General features: G+C 40.2%; 1 protein-coding gene across 1 annotated transcript; it reads right to left on the bottom strand.

The window, feature by feature from the left end:
* Nucleotides 1-263: 263 nt before the first annotated feature.
* Nucleotides 264-920, bottom strand: LOC122816409 (putative protein TPRXL). The gene has a single exon (XM_044089180.1). The coding sequence runs from the start codon at nt 918-920 to the stop codon at nt 264-266; it is 657 nt and encodes a 218-aa protein (XP_043945115.1).
* Between the last annotated feature and the right edge of the window lie 17,077 nt (nt 921-17,997).

Raw genomic sequence — 17,997 nt, 5'->3', positions numbered from 1 at the left:
CCTTTGGGGGAGGAATGTTTCAACCCGAGAGTGGACCTATCTGTGGAGACAGCACTCTCTTCATCATCATCTCAAAAGCCCCCCAGCCCCCTGGTCCGAGGAGACTCCTGGCTCCAAAGAATCAGAGGGAATCCCTGGAACCAAGGGGATTGGCTCCAAAGTTGAGGTAGGAGCCAGCTCACCCAAGCCAATGCCCAGAGAGGCAAGTTTGGATCTGACAACTGTCCGATCTGACTCCTCTCCCCAGACCCAACTAGAGAGCATCAGCTCCTAGAGTCCTCAAGTTTAGATGGAATTGAGGACATCGGAGCAATAGTCAGAACCAAAAATTCTGTGATAGGTCTCAGTTCCAAAGGTTCCACTACAATCAGACCTAGGCATTCTGGCTCCGAGATCCGGGATTGGATTGGAGGAGGAATCAATGGTGAAAGGGTAGGCTTGGTCAGTTCTGAAGCCCTCTGGGTTGGATCCGACAAGAGTCTGGCGAGAGACGGTGTCCTCAATAGCCAGTGCACCACATGATCCACATCATCATCGGACAGGTTCCTGGCGGATCGAGTGGAGGAAGCAGGAGATCCAGAAGACTGCAATAAAGGAGACCTTAAAGTGGGAGATACCATTTCCAATTCAGGGGACTGGCTCTGCAAATGAAACTCCAATGGCACTGACATAGAAGGAGCCGAGGTAGAGGGCTTCTCTAGCCCAACAGCCTTAGGGTCCAAAGAAGAAACTTTAGATAACTTTCTTGATGGCTCTGACTGAGCACTTGAGGATGAGGAGCTTTTTCCTGACTTGTCTGATTTCGAAGAAGGGGTTTGGCTCGACTTTGAAGGACCCTGACCTTCTTCAATTGCTTCTGAAAAAGGGGTCCTCAACAAGCCCCTCAGAATGAGCTTTTTCTTTCTCTCTAGTAACACCATGTGACTAAAGGAGTGACAGATTGCACAGGACTCCTGAAGGTGAACCGCTCTGAGGCAGTAGACACAAATGGTATGTCCATCAGTGCATTTTACATATTTTTTAAACACAGAGGGTTTAGCTTCCTTAGAATCTTTAAAAGACATGACTAAACAGCAACAATAACAGGAAAAACAGCTAACACATATAGAGAAAAACAGAGAAAACTATAACTATATAAAATCCACTACTACTACTACTTTTAAACAACTCTTTTTTTTTTTAACAAGTACAACAGCAATCAGCCAAAACACACAGAAAAGGCCCTCTAACTAAAAAGGGCAAAGGCAGCTCTGTAACTTAAACAAGCTAGCCTTGAGAATTTAAAGAGAAAAACAAAGGGAAAAGCCCTCTAATTTAAATGAACTAGCCTATACATAAGGGAAGAAAAGCCCTCTAACTAAAATGGGCTTTCTAGATTTAATGCCGGGATAGGGGAAGAAAGGCCTAACAGAAAATATGATGGTCAACAGCAAAAACAACAGAAGAAAAGGCAGAACACAGACAATTCACTTAGTAACAATTAGCTAGAATAAAATAGATTGAAAAAAGTCTAAGAATTTTTAGAATAAAAAGGAGAAAAATATACTTAGCCAGAGCCAGTAGGAAGAGCACCTGATCTTGTTTAGCAGCAAATGAGACCTGGGGACCTCTCGTAGTGCATCATGGGATAGGATTTTAGCCATGTGGAAGACCTCGAGCTTTATATATAGCCGAGTCGGAACTGGGGATCGGTTCCGAACCCAACCTGCTAAGAATGAAAGCGAGGTAAGACAACATCACATCTGATATTTCCTACCAATTCCAGTTATCGCATTTACTGATAGCATGCAAGCCTGAGCAATGATGCCAACCACATTTGTATTGTGTTAAGTGCAGAGTAGCAGTGCCAAGCAGGGAGGAATTAAATAATTGAAACTGGAAGGTTAATCTGACACTTGGTCTTAGTCTGAGGGGTGTCTACTGATGTAGCCTGGAAATTTGTATTTGAAATTGGAAGGTAATTTTTAGATTAGTTAAGTTTGCAGACCTGCACTGGGGGCATAAAAGTAATGACCTGATATTTTTGTCTTTAGACACTGAGGAAAATTACTTTTACAGTGTGGGATTCAAACCTAGCCATAAGGGACAAAACATTTTCTTTCATAGCACTGATTGTCCATCTTTGCACAGAAGAAGTCTGCTCAGACATACTTAGGAATCATACATAAATACAGGTGATTTAGCTGTTACATGCATGTGTGTGATCTGACAAGGTTATTGGGTATAGATCCAGTTGTGTATATGTCTTAGTTAATTGTGAAGGCCATGCAAGTCCAGATAGCAGAATTATACTTATAGAAATATAGTAGACAGTACACTGTCACTCATACTTCTGAAAATACAGTACTGGTGTCTCATCCCTCATACATATAATTCATATCAGCTCCACTATCTAAAATGTTATAAGTGACAGTGAGTATAATGGAAGTAGAACAACAGTAGATATGTCTGGAATATCCTGTATTAGAACCCAGAACCATGTGTATGGCAGTCCTACAGTTACACCTGTTGCCACAAGAATGTTGAAATAACATTTGCCTATTTTTCAGTTCATTGCTAAATGGGAAAACAAATTTGTCAAAAGAGGAAAAAATGTTGTATAGCCAATTGGACCAAATGAAGAATGTCAAGAGGACATGTGTGCAAAATGGAGAGCTATGTATAGGGTGATTTGTTTTGTGGGACAGTTGCCCATTTTTTTAAAATTCAGTAAGATAGGACTACTGAGTAAGGGAAGTAGGTATGTCTGGGTCAGGTAAGTTGGGTTGGTGAGGAAGCAAATGTAAACATACAAAACAAACAAGACAAGAAACAGGAACAATGATGGACACAAAAGGTTGTGGGACACCATGATTGGGGTGAGGGAGGGGACAATGCAGACTCATGGACATCAAGCTTGGAGACAGTGAGAATCAAGTCCTCATCCACTGGACTGTCATCACTGTCCTCTTATTCTGCGGTGGCTGGAGTGCTTGACATCTCCTCCTTCTACAGACCATGTGAGACAGCAGCCTCTCCATCCAGCATAGGCATACACCAATTGTGCAGGACCCTAAGCACCATCCCTGGCAACTCTCTGCAGGTGATGAAATCACCACCTCTGCCACTTCTCCTAGAGGGTACCACTGCACCAGCTTCCAGGGCAGTACTACCTGAGTGTACAGATAGTTCAAAGGCAGCAGAGGCAGTGCTGCTGGGTTGGCTCACAGACATGCTGGGCATCAGTACTGAAGCTGGGGGAAGAATCACAATGTGTGTCCTGGAAAGCTTTCTGGGATTTTTGAAACCACATTTTTCCTCCTTTCTGACCCTTTGGGTAAGGTCTGGTAGGTAGGAAAAAACGGACTCCAATGGCAGAGAGAGTCTTTCCTTCTTGTTCTCACCTGGTTAGTGTGTCTTTGACTTTTGGCCTGAACAAATATGAACCATTGAAAGAGGTGTTCACAAAAGAAGATTTAAAGTGTTCCACAAAGTCACACAAGCGCATCCAGGAATGTCTCCTTAGGAAAATTCCTGAACCCGCTGCCCTGCTCACTCCATCTGCTGCATAAGAAATGAGCCTCATGGAGGAGTTGACCACTGAGGTTAAGGTGGAGAGCTGAGAGGAAACTTTGTCTGATACCCCTTCAGCTACTGAACCTTGGAGGGTATCTCCTAGCTCTTTCAGGAGATCTCTCAAGCCTAGTAAAGTGACTAAGATAATTCAGTGATCTGAGCACAAAAGTCGCTGAAGAAAAGATGCACTTTCCATATCTGTTCATTGTATGAGACTCTGTTCGGCAGATGGACAGAATAGGACGTCTCTGACAGTACCTTTTTGGTGGCTGCACCACCACCATAGCATCTACTGGGACTCCCTTGGTAAGAAATTCCTTGTCTGAAGGTGAGGTGATGAATCTGTTTGGCCTCTGATGAACAGGTCCCACTGAGTCTGGAGACTCCCACGCCTTTCGACAAACTAACTGTATCAGCTCGTTGAAGGGAGGAGACACTCAAGTGGTAGAAGGGTGAAACCCAAAAGCCTTCAGGTATACAGACTCCTCCTCAGAAGGGTTGATGGGCTTCCTGCCACCTCTCTGTTTCAGTACTTCCACAATGTCTGTGAAGGAGACATCCTCAGAGGGTGACTATGGGGACGCTTCCGAATCATCAATGTCTGTATCTGAAATGATGGACTCCTCTGGGGAGTCTAAATGTTTCCTCTTACATAGCCTCTTCCAAGGGACCTCTTCAGAAGCGTATTCTGGAGAGGTTTCGGAAAAGAGGGGGTTACCCGATGGGGCATCCTGTGGGCTAGGGTCTCCACATTTCTGTGGATGCAGTGATACTGAGACAGACACTGGTGCCTTTGGGGGAGGAATGTCTCAACCCAAGAGTGGACCTGTCTGTGGAGACAGCACTCTCTTCATCATCTCAAAAGCCCCCCAGCCCCCTGGTTCGAGGAGACTCCCGGCTCCGAAGAATCAGAGAGAATCCCTGGAACCAAGGGGATTGGCTCCAAAGTTGAGGTAGGAGCCAGCTCACCCAAGCCAATGCCCAGAGAGGCAAGTTTGGATCTGACAACTGTCCGATCTGACTCCTCTCCCCAGACCCAGCTAGAGAGCATCAGCTCCTAGAGTCCTCAAGTTCAGATGGAACTGAGGACATCAGAGCAATAGTCAGAACCAAAAATTCTGTGATAGGTCTCAGTTCCAAAGGTTCCACTACAATCAGATCTGGGCATTCTGGCTCCGAGATCCAGGATTGGATTGGAGGAGGAATCAATGGTGAAAGGGTAGGCTTGGTCAGTTCTGAAGCCCTCTGGGTTGGATCCGACAAGAGTCTGGTGAGTGACGGTGTCCTCAATAGCCAGTGCACCACATGATCCACATCATCATCGGACAGGTTCCTGGCGGATCGAGTGGAGGAAGCAGGAGATCCAGAATACTGCAATAAAGGAGACCTTAAAGTGGGAGATACCATTTCCAATTCAGGGGACTGGCTCTGCAAATGAAACTCCAATGGCACTGACAAAGAAGGAGCCGAGGTAGAGGGCTTCTCTAGCCCGACAGCCTTAGGGTCCAAAGAAGAAACTTTAGATAACTTTCTTGATGGCTCTGACTGAGCACTTGAGGATGAGGAGCTTTTTTCTGACTTGTCTGATTTCGAAGAAGGGGTTTGGCTCGACTTTGAAGGACCCTGACCTTCTTCAATTGCTTCTGAAAAAGGGGTCCTCAACAAGCCCCTCAGAATGAGCTTTTTCTTTTTCTCTAGTAACACCGTGTGACTAAAGGAGTGACAGATTGCACAGGACTCCTGAAGGTGAACCGCTCCGAGGCAGTAGACACAAATGGTATGTCCATCAGTTAGTGCATTTTACATATTTTTTAAACACAGAGGGTTTAGCTTCCTTAGATTCTTTAAAATACATGACTAAACAGCAACAATAACAGGAAAAACAGCTAACACATATAGGGGAAAACAGAGAAAACTATAACTATATAAAATCCACTACTACTACTACTTTTAAACAACTCTTTTTTTTAACAACAAGTACAACAGCGATCAGCCAAAACACACGGAAAAGGCCCTCTAACTAAAAAGGGCAAAGGCAGCTCTGTAACTTAAACAAGCTAGCGTTGAGAATTTAAAGAGAAAAACAAAGGGAAAAGCCCTCTAATTTAAATGAACTAGCCTATACATAAGGGAAGAAAAGCCCTCTAACTAAAATGGGCTTTCTAGATTTAATGTCGGGATAGGGGAAGAAAGGCCTAACAGAAAAAATGATGGCCAACAGCAAAAACAACAGAAGAAAAGGCAGAACACAGACAATTCACCTAGTAACAATTAGCTGGAATAAAACAGATTGAAAAAAGTCTAAGAATTTTTAGAATAAAAAGGAGAAAAATATACTTAGCCAGAGCCAGTAGGAAGAGCACCTGATCTTGTTTAGCAGCAAATGAGACCTGGGGACCTCTCTTAGTGCATCATGGGATAGGATTTTAGCCATGTGGAAGACCTCAAGCTTTATATATAGCTGAGTCGGAACTGGGGATCGGTTCCGAACCCAACCTGCTAAGAATGAAAGCGAGGTAGGACAACATCACATCTGATATTTCCTACCAATTCCAGTTATCGCATTTACTGATAGCATGCAAGCCTGAGCAATGATGCCAACCACATTTGTATGGTGTTAAGTGCAGAGTAGCAGTGCCAAGCAGGGAGGAATTAAATAATTGAAACTGGAAGGTTAATCTGACACTTGTTCTTAGTCTGAGGGGTGTCTACTGATGTAGCCTGGAAATTTATATTAGAAATTGGAAGGTAATTTTTAGATTAGTTAAGTTTGCAGACATGCACTGGGGGCATAAATGTAATGACTTGATATTTTTTGTGTTTAGACACTGAGGAAAATTACTTTTACAGTGTGGGATTCAAACCTAGCCATAAGGGACAAAACATTTTCTTTCATAGCATTGATTGTCCATCTTTGCCACAGATGAAGTCTGCTCAGACATACTTAGGAATCATACATAAATACAGGTGATTTAGCTGTTACATGCATGTGTGTGATCTGACAAGGTTATTGGGTATAGATCCAGTTGTGTATATGTCTTAGTTAATTGTGAAGGCCATGCAAGTCCAGATAGCAGAATTATACTTATAGAAATATAGTAGACGGTATACTGTCACTCATCCTTCTGAAAATATAGTACTGGTGTCTCATCTCTCATACATATAATTCATATCAGCTCCACTATCTAAAATGTTATAAGTGACAGTGAGTATAATGGAAGCGGAACAACAGTAGAAATGTCTGGAATATCCTGTATTAGAACCCAGAACCATGTGTATGGCAGTCCTATACTTACACCTGTTGCCACAAGAATGTTGAAATAACATTTGTCTATTTTTCAGTTCATTGCTATAAACTGCACTTTCACAACAGTAAAAAAAGGTTGCACGGCCTGTACTAGAACCCAGGATCATCTGTACTTCAGCCCTACACTTACACCTGCTGCCACAGGAATAGTTACATGACATTTCCTAATTTCCTAATCATTCTTAAGGTCTCTGTGTTAACTGCCACACAAAGCTGCTTAGCGGACTTGCGCGTTGCCCAACAGAATTAATAGAATGTATCCATTTTCGATTATTGGCTGTCTGAGTCCTGTCTGCACAGTGCTGCTAAGTGCACTTGCATGATCAAATACAGAAATTGCAACAATGTATTGTTTTTGACCTTTGTAATTTTACAGATGCCCTGTCTGTAGGTGTTCTGCAGGTGTTCTGTCTGCTTTCTGGGTGGCCCACCATTCCAGTTTGTGCACTGCCTCACGTCACACAAATAAGATAAACACAGCCAAACGTGACTTTCATTTTCCTCCAGTTCCTATGATTGCTCTAAGCTGCACGTTGCACAAATACTGTGCCCAAAAAAAGGGGGAGCAAGCAGTCTATGACATACACACTAGAAAATGTTGGCACACATGAGATATTTCTGCATAAGTCTGGATTTGAACTTTCACTCCAATGAACACAGGAAAGGTGCCTTATCCGTCTTTCCACACAAGCAACTTTACAGCAAGGAACTGAAATCATTCTGCATACAACCAACTGCAACATCATCTACAGTAATATGAAACCATACAACTGTTTTTTGTACATTTATTATTTTTGGATGTAGTGCACTAAGTGATCACACAACTAGTTATGACTATTGCTTGCTAATATACAGCTCTGTCTTACCGCTCTGTGTTTATTGGTTATTCTTCTCTTATCTCACCAGAAATCTAAGACATGCAGTCTGTAAGCCATTCTCTATCATTGTCCTTAAAATGTGTGAGAATATTAAATGGCAACAATATCATATGCAGTTGCCAACAAATGAAGGAGAGGTTGGATGTTAATGAACAGAATCTGTGAATTGTGTGCTGCTTATTTACATTTCTAACCTTACATCTAACACTTTGTAAGTCTAACCTGACACACCCACTGGATGTAGGGCAGTCTGCAGTTCTGTTGTGTTTTCCTTCTCCCAACCAGTAATCATTCAGTTACAATCCATTAAAAACAAACACTGAGAGAGTGCCTACATCATTTGCATCGGATACATGGAGCCAAATATTTGGGATTCAGCAATTTTAATGAGTTCACACCTGATTTGCATCTTTACCGTGCTGAAGGCCCTGAATCTGCACCATAAAACGATGCCCATGTAGCTAGGGAAAGTGAAGGTGAGAGACTTTGTTTATGTGGAGAACACAGAAAAGAGGTTATTGCCTTGGGATATATCTGCACAGAGGATTAATGAACTTGAGAAGGTATGCTTGCATTTTGTCAGCTACATACTGCATATGCTGGAATGTAATTGAGAAAAATCTGTAGAAAGGGCTTTTACACATTTATCTGTATGTATTAGTTAGAAGTGTACTGATGCTATGGGCATGTTTTTAGGGCATTTCACAGGTATACATGATTGGCAATACCTTAAAATGGAATGTTCTGAGTTAAATCTGTGTATATGTTTCAGGGACAGTTCTTTTGACAGCACTTTTAGCATTTTAAAGATGTTTTGTTGGCAAAATGTATCATTTGCCTGTTCTTTTGTTGGGGGGGGGAGACTAAGTTGCATTTGTGTTATGGCACAACCAAGGACATGTTACTATTGTTACTCTCCATGTTACTATTCTTAATCTCCATGTTACTATTCTTACTCTCCATGTTACTATTGTTACTCTCCTTTTTTTGCATCCAGCCTGTTTGTATTTCAAATTTCTAGACTGTTTATGTTTCTAAAGTGGGTAATTCTGAGATGCTACCTTTTCTGTTTTATCTAGGAACAGTTATTTTGTAGTTACGTGATACTTACATGTATTATCCTTCTATCATCTTTTAGGACCCCTAGGATTATGTCACCCAATCCTCAAAAAACATCCTTCACTCACCTTGAGAATCAGGTCATTGTTGATGCTTTTAGGCAACATGGTGCCTTTTTGTTTGAGAGGGGACATGGAGATATGTTAGTCAGAATGCAGATTTGGCAGCAGATTTTAGTAGATGTTAATGCCATGGATGGCCAAAGCAGGACATATGAGCAGGTGCACCATAGGGCTAATGACATGATCTCATCTGCACGGAGGAGAGCAACTGCAGTGCGCCATGATCGGATGGGTACTGGGGGGACTGCTACAGAGCCACCATTAACCCCAAATGAATAGTTCATGTCAGGAATCCAGACAGCTCCCAGGAAAGCGCAGAGCAGCATGTCCTTGACATTGGTGCTAATGTTTCAGGGACAGCAAGTAAGTCCCAAGAAGAGATTCCAGGTTGACTTATATACCTCAATTGTTAAATACTGTTGTATAGTAAAACAATTTAAATCAATACTTTAGTTCTGTTCCACAAGATTTTTTTTTTCGGGGGGGGGGGGTTGAAGATTGATATAGTTAACAACACATTCTGAGTGATTACACATGGGCTTGGGTTGGACTTGCCATCCAAGTTCTTGTTTAAAGCATAGTTAATGGACATATAAAGGGGGCAAAAGTATTTCTCCTGTGTTACTGTTAATTGTGATGATGTTGTCCTTACTTTTTACTTAACTTCTTCAAGGACCATCAGGCATGCAGAGGATACCATCATCTGCACATGGTAAGCCAAACATTTTATGACAGTACTGATTTGCAATTTAAAGAAATATTTTAGCATGTGATGTTGATATCAGGACTGCTGTGTGTATTGTTGTACTGCCTAATAATGGCAGCACTATTATATTGTTAGCATATACTGGAGTATAGTAGTTTAGGTATTCATTTTACCTGTTTGTTGCTTATTATCACAGGTAATCTTGACAGTGGAAGTGTGGGACTTTTACCACCTGATATCAGAGTATCAGCAAACTCTGATGATGATGATGGTGGCCAAATAGAGGCACAGTCAGGGAGGTGCAGAGGTTGAATCTGACACTGAGGTTAACATACAGCCATCCCCTGAAATTCCATTGGACACACCCAGTAGGTCTATGCCTACCCATTCCAGTGAGCCCACAGGTATTGGACAGGTGGTGGGCAAGACAGTTGATCAGGGAAGTGTGTTTACTGCAGCTTCAGTGCCTGTTGAATCTGGGCATAGGCAAAGTGTGGGTGAGGTGCCAAGCACGAGGGTTGTTAGGGGTACTCAGAAGAGGCCTACTGTCCATCCTTCACCTGATACAGGTGTCTCTTCCCGTGCTACTCACCATATGTTTAAGGCCATCATGGAGGCACAGGCATGTTCCCATACATGCTCCAAATAAATGCTTAGGATTGTAGATATGGCACAGGCTGATTTGCATGACTGCCTCCATCGTTTTCCTGATTCAATGGATTGGATGAATGACACATCAGAACAAGCATGGAGGGTGGGGGACTGCATCCTCATGGGCATAGGTCAGCCACATAATTTTCTGTTAGCCAACGTGACCATGCCCAATCATGCTTCCCATTGTGGCAGTACTTCCACTGCTCTAGCAGTGGGTGAGCTGCTCACACCTAGATGTGGCAGGCCATGGGGTTGTAGTCCTGTGCATACTCATGAGGGGAGCTCATCCAGCAGACATCAGTCACATTCAGGTAGCAGCGCACTGACCATGGTCGTGGATTTGCCAGTGCAACTCCTGGCAGAGCCAGTTCCCATGGTCGGGGATGACAAAATGATGAACTGACACCTCTACCATGCACTTCTCATACCTGTCCAACATACCAAGATGTAGATCCAGCACACAGCTTGGCTGTGTTCATGCAGGTAGCATAACAATTTCACCTGGAGGATCCCTACAGACACACACAACAGTTCATTTTTTAGCAGTGCAGCTTAAACGTCATTTTGCCAGGGTTGCCAGCACACATGTTCAAGATGATTCCCTTGGCATTACACATGACTTAACAGTTAACAGAGTGGAAGCCCTTTCTATTAATGCAGAGCCTTCCCTGTTCCCTAAGTGGTACTCAGTACAGACCTCTTGCATATTTCTCATCCTATCCCCAGGAGTACAAGGAAATTATATGTGGTCACTAGCATGTTGGAGCATTTAAGAATTGATGGAGGATCCTGGATGCTGATGCATGTGATACCCCAGCATGTCCCCTGTTGGTCTCTCAAAGGTACCTGTAGCTAAGATTCTAAGGGCTACACATACCTTTGTTTCCACTGGGATGGGTTTCCTGGCTCTGAGTTTAGGATGCGATAGATTGTAGAATTTCTGTAGTGTGCCTCTATCCACCCTGTAGCACTCTACAATTTCCACATTATGTGGATTGTGATGAGTTACCTGGGTCTGAAAACTCTTCTCCTTGTTGGCTGTGGTCTATTACCAACAGCAGCAGCATAGACTTCAGCCTGTTGCACACACACACATGAATTAAAGCAACAGCAGCTCCTAACATTGTTTTTGTGCAGACTCCTTTGCATGGCTGTATTCTAATAGGTTTTGGAATTCACAGGAAAAAACAGCACTAAGTCTACACAGTTGCTTTATACCTTGTTGAATAGCTCCTCCATCTTGGATTTGCTGATTAGCATACAATTCAGCTGCTTATGCTGTAATTTGTATGCCACAGTGTTTACCTTGTTTGCGTCGCTCTGTGCATCTCTACACATCGTGTAGAGCCACTTACTGAATCCAAAAACGTGTAAATGGACTTGTAGGCTTTATTGAATCTGGCTGTTTGTGTTTTCTGCATCCCACAAAAATTGTTGGGCATTGTATGGCCAGTATTTAGATGATATTATATTGTTCTGATCTGATAGTATTGTAAAATTAGAAGATTTTTTTTCAATATTTCAATTCTACAACTGATTTTTTAAGCTTCACTATGAACTGGTCTTATGATCAGATTAATTACTTAGATGTTACTATTTATAGACACAGGGAATTGTGTAGTCTTGAGTCCAACATTAGTAGGAAACCGACATGCACGAATTCCCTGTTGCAGTTTAGTAGTTGCCACACTACACACCAGAAGAGATCTTTAGTTAATTTCAACTAGAAAGACTTCACAAATGATCTCACACAATGATATTTTCAAAGAGGAATGTTGGAAATTGATTAAAATGTTGAAATTGGGATGTTACCCCAGTAGTTTCACTAGTCCAATTTTGAATGAGGTTAAAATAAAGAGAGAGAAGAGGGAATTTTTCAGCCGCTATTGGGGGGAAGAAAACTACATAACATACAGACATTGGACGTAGTGATAGAGAGTATATTTTACTGGCAATGTAGATTTTGAAGAAATTAAAATGGTTATTAACAAGAATTGGTTTAGTTTTTCAGCCAATAAGGACTATTTTGAGGGGCTGGGACTACAACTGAAATGTATTTATAGGAAGGATATCGGTATCAAACCTTTAGAAAACACAAAACCTAAAGTGAAATCAGGGGTATGAATAAATGTGGACACTGTAATTTATGTATTTATTGATTTAACATTTGTTTACTGGGAAAGTCTGACTGGGTCAGGAACCCATTTTCAGCGGAGGCCTGGGGAGAGAAGCTCCAAATGATACATGAAAGTTAAGACAATAGACAATTTACATGAATAAGATTAAAAAAAACAAGTATTAAAGCACAGATTAATAATAATTGAATACTAAAAAAGTACAGAGAGGTAGATGCAATAATAAATACAAAATAAGTACAAAGAGGTAGATAAAACAATAAAACCTGTACTAAATTAAAGAAAAGTGGTAGATTGGAAACAGAACCTTTTTTTTATATACATCAGGCAGGAATAAGGTAAAGAATGAGGATCTGAATGTTAGATACAAGTAGATGCTTAGAAGGATGGGAAAGTTAAGGGTGAAGAAATATGGAAAGTCTGTTAGTCTGATATGCTAGTGGTTAGTAGATGCAATTCCTGTTTTATGGATAGAAAGGAAAGCCCCTAGAGACTGAATGGAGTTCACCTGTTAGGGAAAGAGTAGAGGCAGGTCTGATGACATAGAAAATTATTTTTTTAGGGTGTGTTTGAAGTTGTTAAAGCTCTCAATGGTAGTAATGTCTGTTGGCAGGGAGTTCCACAGCTTGGCAGTGGCGTGTGAGTACAGGCACTGTCCATTTCTTTTATTTGGAATGTAGAAGGTTAGGAGTTTGTTTTCAGATTGGAGGCCTCTTGTAGGTATGTAGGATTTTAGGACAGATTTGGGTTGGACAGCTGTCAGGTGTATATATAATTTTATGTGCAGAAGACAGCTGTACTAGGCTTAGTGTTGTGTGAGTTTGAGCCAATTTAGTTCTTTCAGAGCTAGGCAGTAGTGGGAATGGTAGGGGTAACCTGTGGTGAATTTGGCAATTTTATGGTAGCAGGATTGGAGCTTGTTTTTAAGAGAAGATTGTAAATTGGTGCATAAGGGGGCTGCATATATGAGTGAGGGAAGCAAATAGGTGCTGGTGATGCTTTTTCTGGTGGAGTGTTCCTAGTTTGATGTGCGTTTTTTTAATGCTATTGCAGATTTGGTGTTCGAAAGTTAGTTTATCTATTGTTACACCTAGAAGCTTAGCTGTGAGAATCAATGCTATTTTATTATGGAAGGGTCCACTTGTTTATTAAGGACTATGGCAAAGATCACTCTATATCATAAAATATTATTGTGTTAGTAAAAGTGTGGTATATGTAGCACAGTGCCAACAATGTCCTAGCATTTATGCTGGTAAAGCAAGCACTTATAGATATTTATACAACATAAAAAATAAAGACACACATAGTGTACTATATAAGCGTCTCAAGCTACAGGATAACCAAAAAAGATTAATTTTTTTGTTATTGACCATTTAGCCATAAACATTTGGGGTGGTCCTTTGAATAATGTTAATGAAAGAAATAAAATGGCAATTAGTCACTAACACCAGTGAAGGTTTGGGTTTGAATGATGTGGTGGCAATTACTAGTGTTTTTAAGCTTAAAGCTATTTATTATGTGTAATTTTCGTTGTTTTTTATAATGATTTAATTTAACTTTGTATGTAATTTGTATGAGTCTTTTTATGCTTGAAATTTTTTTGATGAAATAATTATTGTTCAACCAATAGGATAGTTCATTTTTTAAATGGTGTGGGAAATTGTTTACTGTGTTTAGTGTTTAGTGATTATGTACTTATACTAGTGGTTTAATAAATGCTTTTTACAGTTCTGATAAAGTCCATGTACCAGGATGAATGCTCCAAACTGGTGATTAAATTACAGATCTTTTTACCTCCTAGCTCCAGTTTGGATTTGTTTTTTCTGGTTTAGTCTGAAAGATGAAGGCAATGAATCTTTACTGAGACAAATGTAAAATTAAAAGGCACAAGGGCAAGCAGTCAAGTAAAAAAAATTTAAATTACTGAAAGTGAATAATAGATGGTAGCTTTTCTGGCAACTAAATACTTTAATGCATTTACTAGAACAGTGTATCATTTAGTTTTATTTTTAAGATAGCCAGTGAACATTTTCTTAAAGCTAAAAGTTAATGTTTTCTGAAAACATATATGTTGTTTTTCACATCTGGGAGGGGAATAAAAATAAGACAAGAACGGTCAGTAATTATTTGAATTAGGAGCACAGTCTGTTACAGGCATCTTAGCATGCATAACCTTAATTTTAGGTTAAGTTATGCCTATGTGTGCAGCTGTCAATTTGAGACAATTGTTCCTATCAGGAGGATTATTTTTTTTATTTTTTTTTTTTATTTATTTTACATTTGTTGACCGGGCTAGTCTAGCTGGATATATTTCCATTTTCAGTAGAGGCCCGGGGAGAAAAGCTCCACAAAAACATCACAATGAGACATAACAAAGAGACATATTGTTAATAAACACATTGAAATACTAATAAGAAAAAAGTATTAATATAAACAAATAGTAATAATAATAAAACCTAGTGATAAAGTTAACAAAAATTAAGGCACACCATCAAAAGTCAAGACTAGGGTTAAGCCAGTTTCAGAGCTTCTAAGTTAATTCAAATAGGCTGTGCCATAAGGCTCCTACTATAATAAAAAAGAACAAGTGGAAAGAGAAGAAGGAGAAAAGTGTATGATAAAGGGAGAGGGAAGAGACAGTGGTCTAGAAATAGGAGAAGAACATGAGAAATAAGACAAACAAGAGGAATATAAATAAATGAGACAGACAAGAGGATATGGGAAAGGTAAGAGAAATGGGTCAGAGCATAGAAGGAATACTAGGGAAAAGAAAGATGACTGCTAGGTTTTCAGCACAAGATAGGGTGAAAGGTTAGGAGAGGGGGGGAGATGTCAGTCAGGTGTATTACATGAGCAAAGCCAGTGCTTTTGGAAGTACAGTTTGATTAGTTGTTTGAAGAGAGGTAGGGATGTAATTAGAGTTATATCCCTAGGTAGCAAATTCCATATTTGGCCTACAGTATTAGTGAATAAAGAGTCACCAGCTAAGTTATGAGCTTTTATGGGTTTGGTCAAGAGTTTAGCAGAGGAGCGAAGGGAGGTAAGATTGTTATAAGGGAGTAAGAGCTGAGATAGAATAGGGGTGTTATCAGGTTGGTACAGAATTTTATGGGCAATAGTAAGTTGAGAGATTGTAAGATGATTTTTTAGTTCTAGCCAGCCTAGAAGTTTCAAATTAAGGCAGTGATGGGTTTTGAAGGGGTTACCAGTGGCGGGCAATGTTATTATAGCAAGTTGCAAGTTTGTTTAGGTTAGTTTTCTTGAGGTTAGTGAAGATAGGAGAGGCATAAAAGAGAGTGGATATGAGATGGGAGTGGGCAATAGTAGCTCTAGCAGGTGGGATAAGAAATGGTTTAATAAGGTATAGGGATCCAATCTTTCTGTTTACTGATTTGATGGTGTTGTTGATGTGTTGATCAAAAGAGAGATTATTATCAATGGTTACGCCAAGTAGTTTAGTTGTCAAGTCAAGAGAGATGACTGTGTTGTTGTTAGACAGGATGGTGAAATGTAGTGGGGAAGTACGAGTGGTGGGGGTGAAGAGGAGGAGTTTAGTTTTTTTAGCATTAAGGAGAAGGTATCGTCTAGTAAACCAAGTTTCTACTGTGTTGAAGATTTGTTGGGTTAGTGAGAGTAGGTTAGAAGAGGAGGATGCTGAACAGATAATAGTGGAGTCGTCAGCATATTGAACACAGATGGCTTGAGGAATAACAGAGTGGAGATCATTAATAAAAATGGAGAAGAGAAGTGGGCCAAGAATAGAGCCCTGAGGGACTCCAATAGAAATGGGGAGTAAGGAGGAGATGTGGTTGTCCCAAATAATGGCTTGTTGTCTGTTGCTGAGATATGAACTGAACCATTTTAAAGTAAGTTTATCAAATGAAAGGGATTCAAGAATAGTAATTAAAGCAGAGTGGTTAACCATGTCAAAAGCTTTTGAGAGGTCAATGAAAAGAGCAGAAGAGAGAAGGTTATTATTGCGATTGCTGTTGATAGTATCAACAAAGGAAAGGAGGGCAGTGGTGGTGCTATGGTGAGGTCTAAAACCATGTTGACAGTTAGCTATAATATTGTGTAGGGAGAGATACTGTACAAGTTGCTGATGAATACATTTCTCCATAATCTTTGCTAAAGGTGAGAGAAGTGCAATTGGTCTAAAGTTAGAGAAGTCAATAGAGTTACCGCCTTTGTGTAGAGGGATGATATGAGAGACTTTCCAGATGCCAGGGGTGGTTCCCTCTTGGATGGTCCTGTTTATAGGTATAGATATTGGGTATGCAATTTCTTTGGCTGCCTTTTGCAGAAAAAGGGAAGGGAGTTTATCGGCAGAGGGGGTGCAAGGTTTTAGTTTGGAGTTAAGTCTATAGATGAAAGAGGTAGAGATAGGTTGTAGAGAGAAGTTGTAAGAAGAATCTACTAGATTATTTGGAGGGTAGAAGTTATTAGTGTTCAGTTGACCAGCAAGAGATTGAATGGTTTCAATAAAGAAAGAGTTAAAAGCATTTGCAGTCTGGTGAGGGGTGTCTGGGTCAGCATTTAGTGGGGAGGGAGTTTTGGCAGTTCCTGGTGATAGGAGTCTATTGATTGAGGACCAAAATTACTTTGGTTTGTTAAAATGGGTTTCTTGTAGTTCACAGTAGAACTTTCTTTTGTCATTTATTTGACAATTTTATTTTTTTGTCATTTATTTATTTCTTTTTTTATTTGAAGGCATGCGTAGTTTTGTATTTCTTTTAAGTTAATAGGTTATGGGGGTGTTCAGGGGGTGGTTTTTTTTGTTTGAATGTTTTTATTAAAACAAAAAGTCTTCTAAAATGTGGCATAGGTTCAAATGGAGATGAGAATAACAACTGTATAAAAGATAAACTTGCCAAACATTACTAGGTGCATGTAACACAATAGCTGGAAATTGACATTTAAGAAAAGCTGTCATATATAATAGGAGGGAATAATAACTTCTTATCATAATGGCTACACTAAATATATTATTTTGGAATGTGAATGGTCTTGTAGATATCGACAAAAAAGGAAAGAATACTGAATTATATTAAGAAATGCAGAGTACAAATAGCAATGCTACAGGAGACACACTTTTAAAGAAATGAGCATGTGAATTTGGTAAAGAAAGGATTTCAGCAGATATATTCACCAGAGTATCAGGGAGAAAGGAAAAAGGGGAGTACTATATTAATTACAAAAGGAGTTCTGATAGTGATAGAAGAGGCAAAACTATAGTAATGGCAGATTTGTGGTAGTAAGGGGCTACTGGCAAGGGATGAGAACTATAATGGCACATATTTATATTCCACCTAAAAGTGCTATTATAGAGCTTAAGAAAATTTTGGAGAAATAATCAGCTTTCAGCAGGGAATGTTACTCATAGGTGGGAATAGAACTTGGTATGTAATAGTGAGGTTGTATCTGGGGGATCTAGAATGGAAAATATTACAAAAGAGGATGGATTTCTGAAGAAATTCTTGAAAATATTTGGTTTGGAAGATGTGAATTCAGCAGTAGGAACTCAAGAGAATTTATGTATTACTCCCTAAGGTTCAATAAGTGGGCTAGACTAGACAGAAAT

This window comes from Protopterus annectens, chromosome 1.part1 (assembly GCF_019279795.1).
Source record: "Protopterus annectens isolate FY-2018-M chromosome 1.part1, PAN1.0, whole genome shotgun sequence".
Classification (NCBI taxonomy): domain Eukaryota; kingdom Metazoa; phylum Chordata; order Ceratodontiformes; family Protopteridae; genus Protopterus; species Protopterus annectens.
The sequence above is the reverse complement of the archived record's forward strand: the minus strand, read 5'-3'. Positions and strand labels throughout refer to the sequence as shown.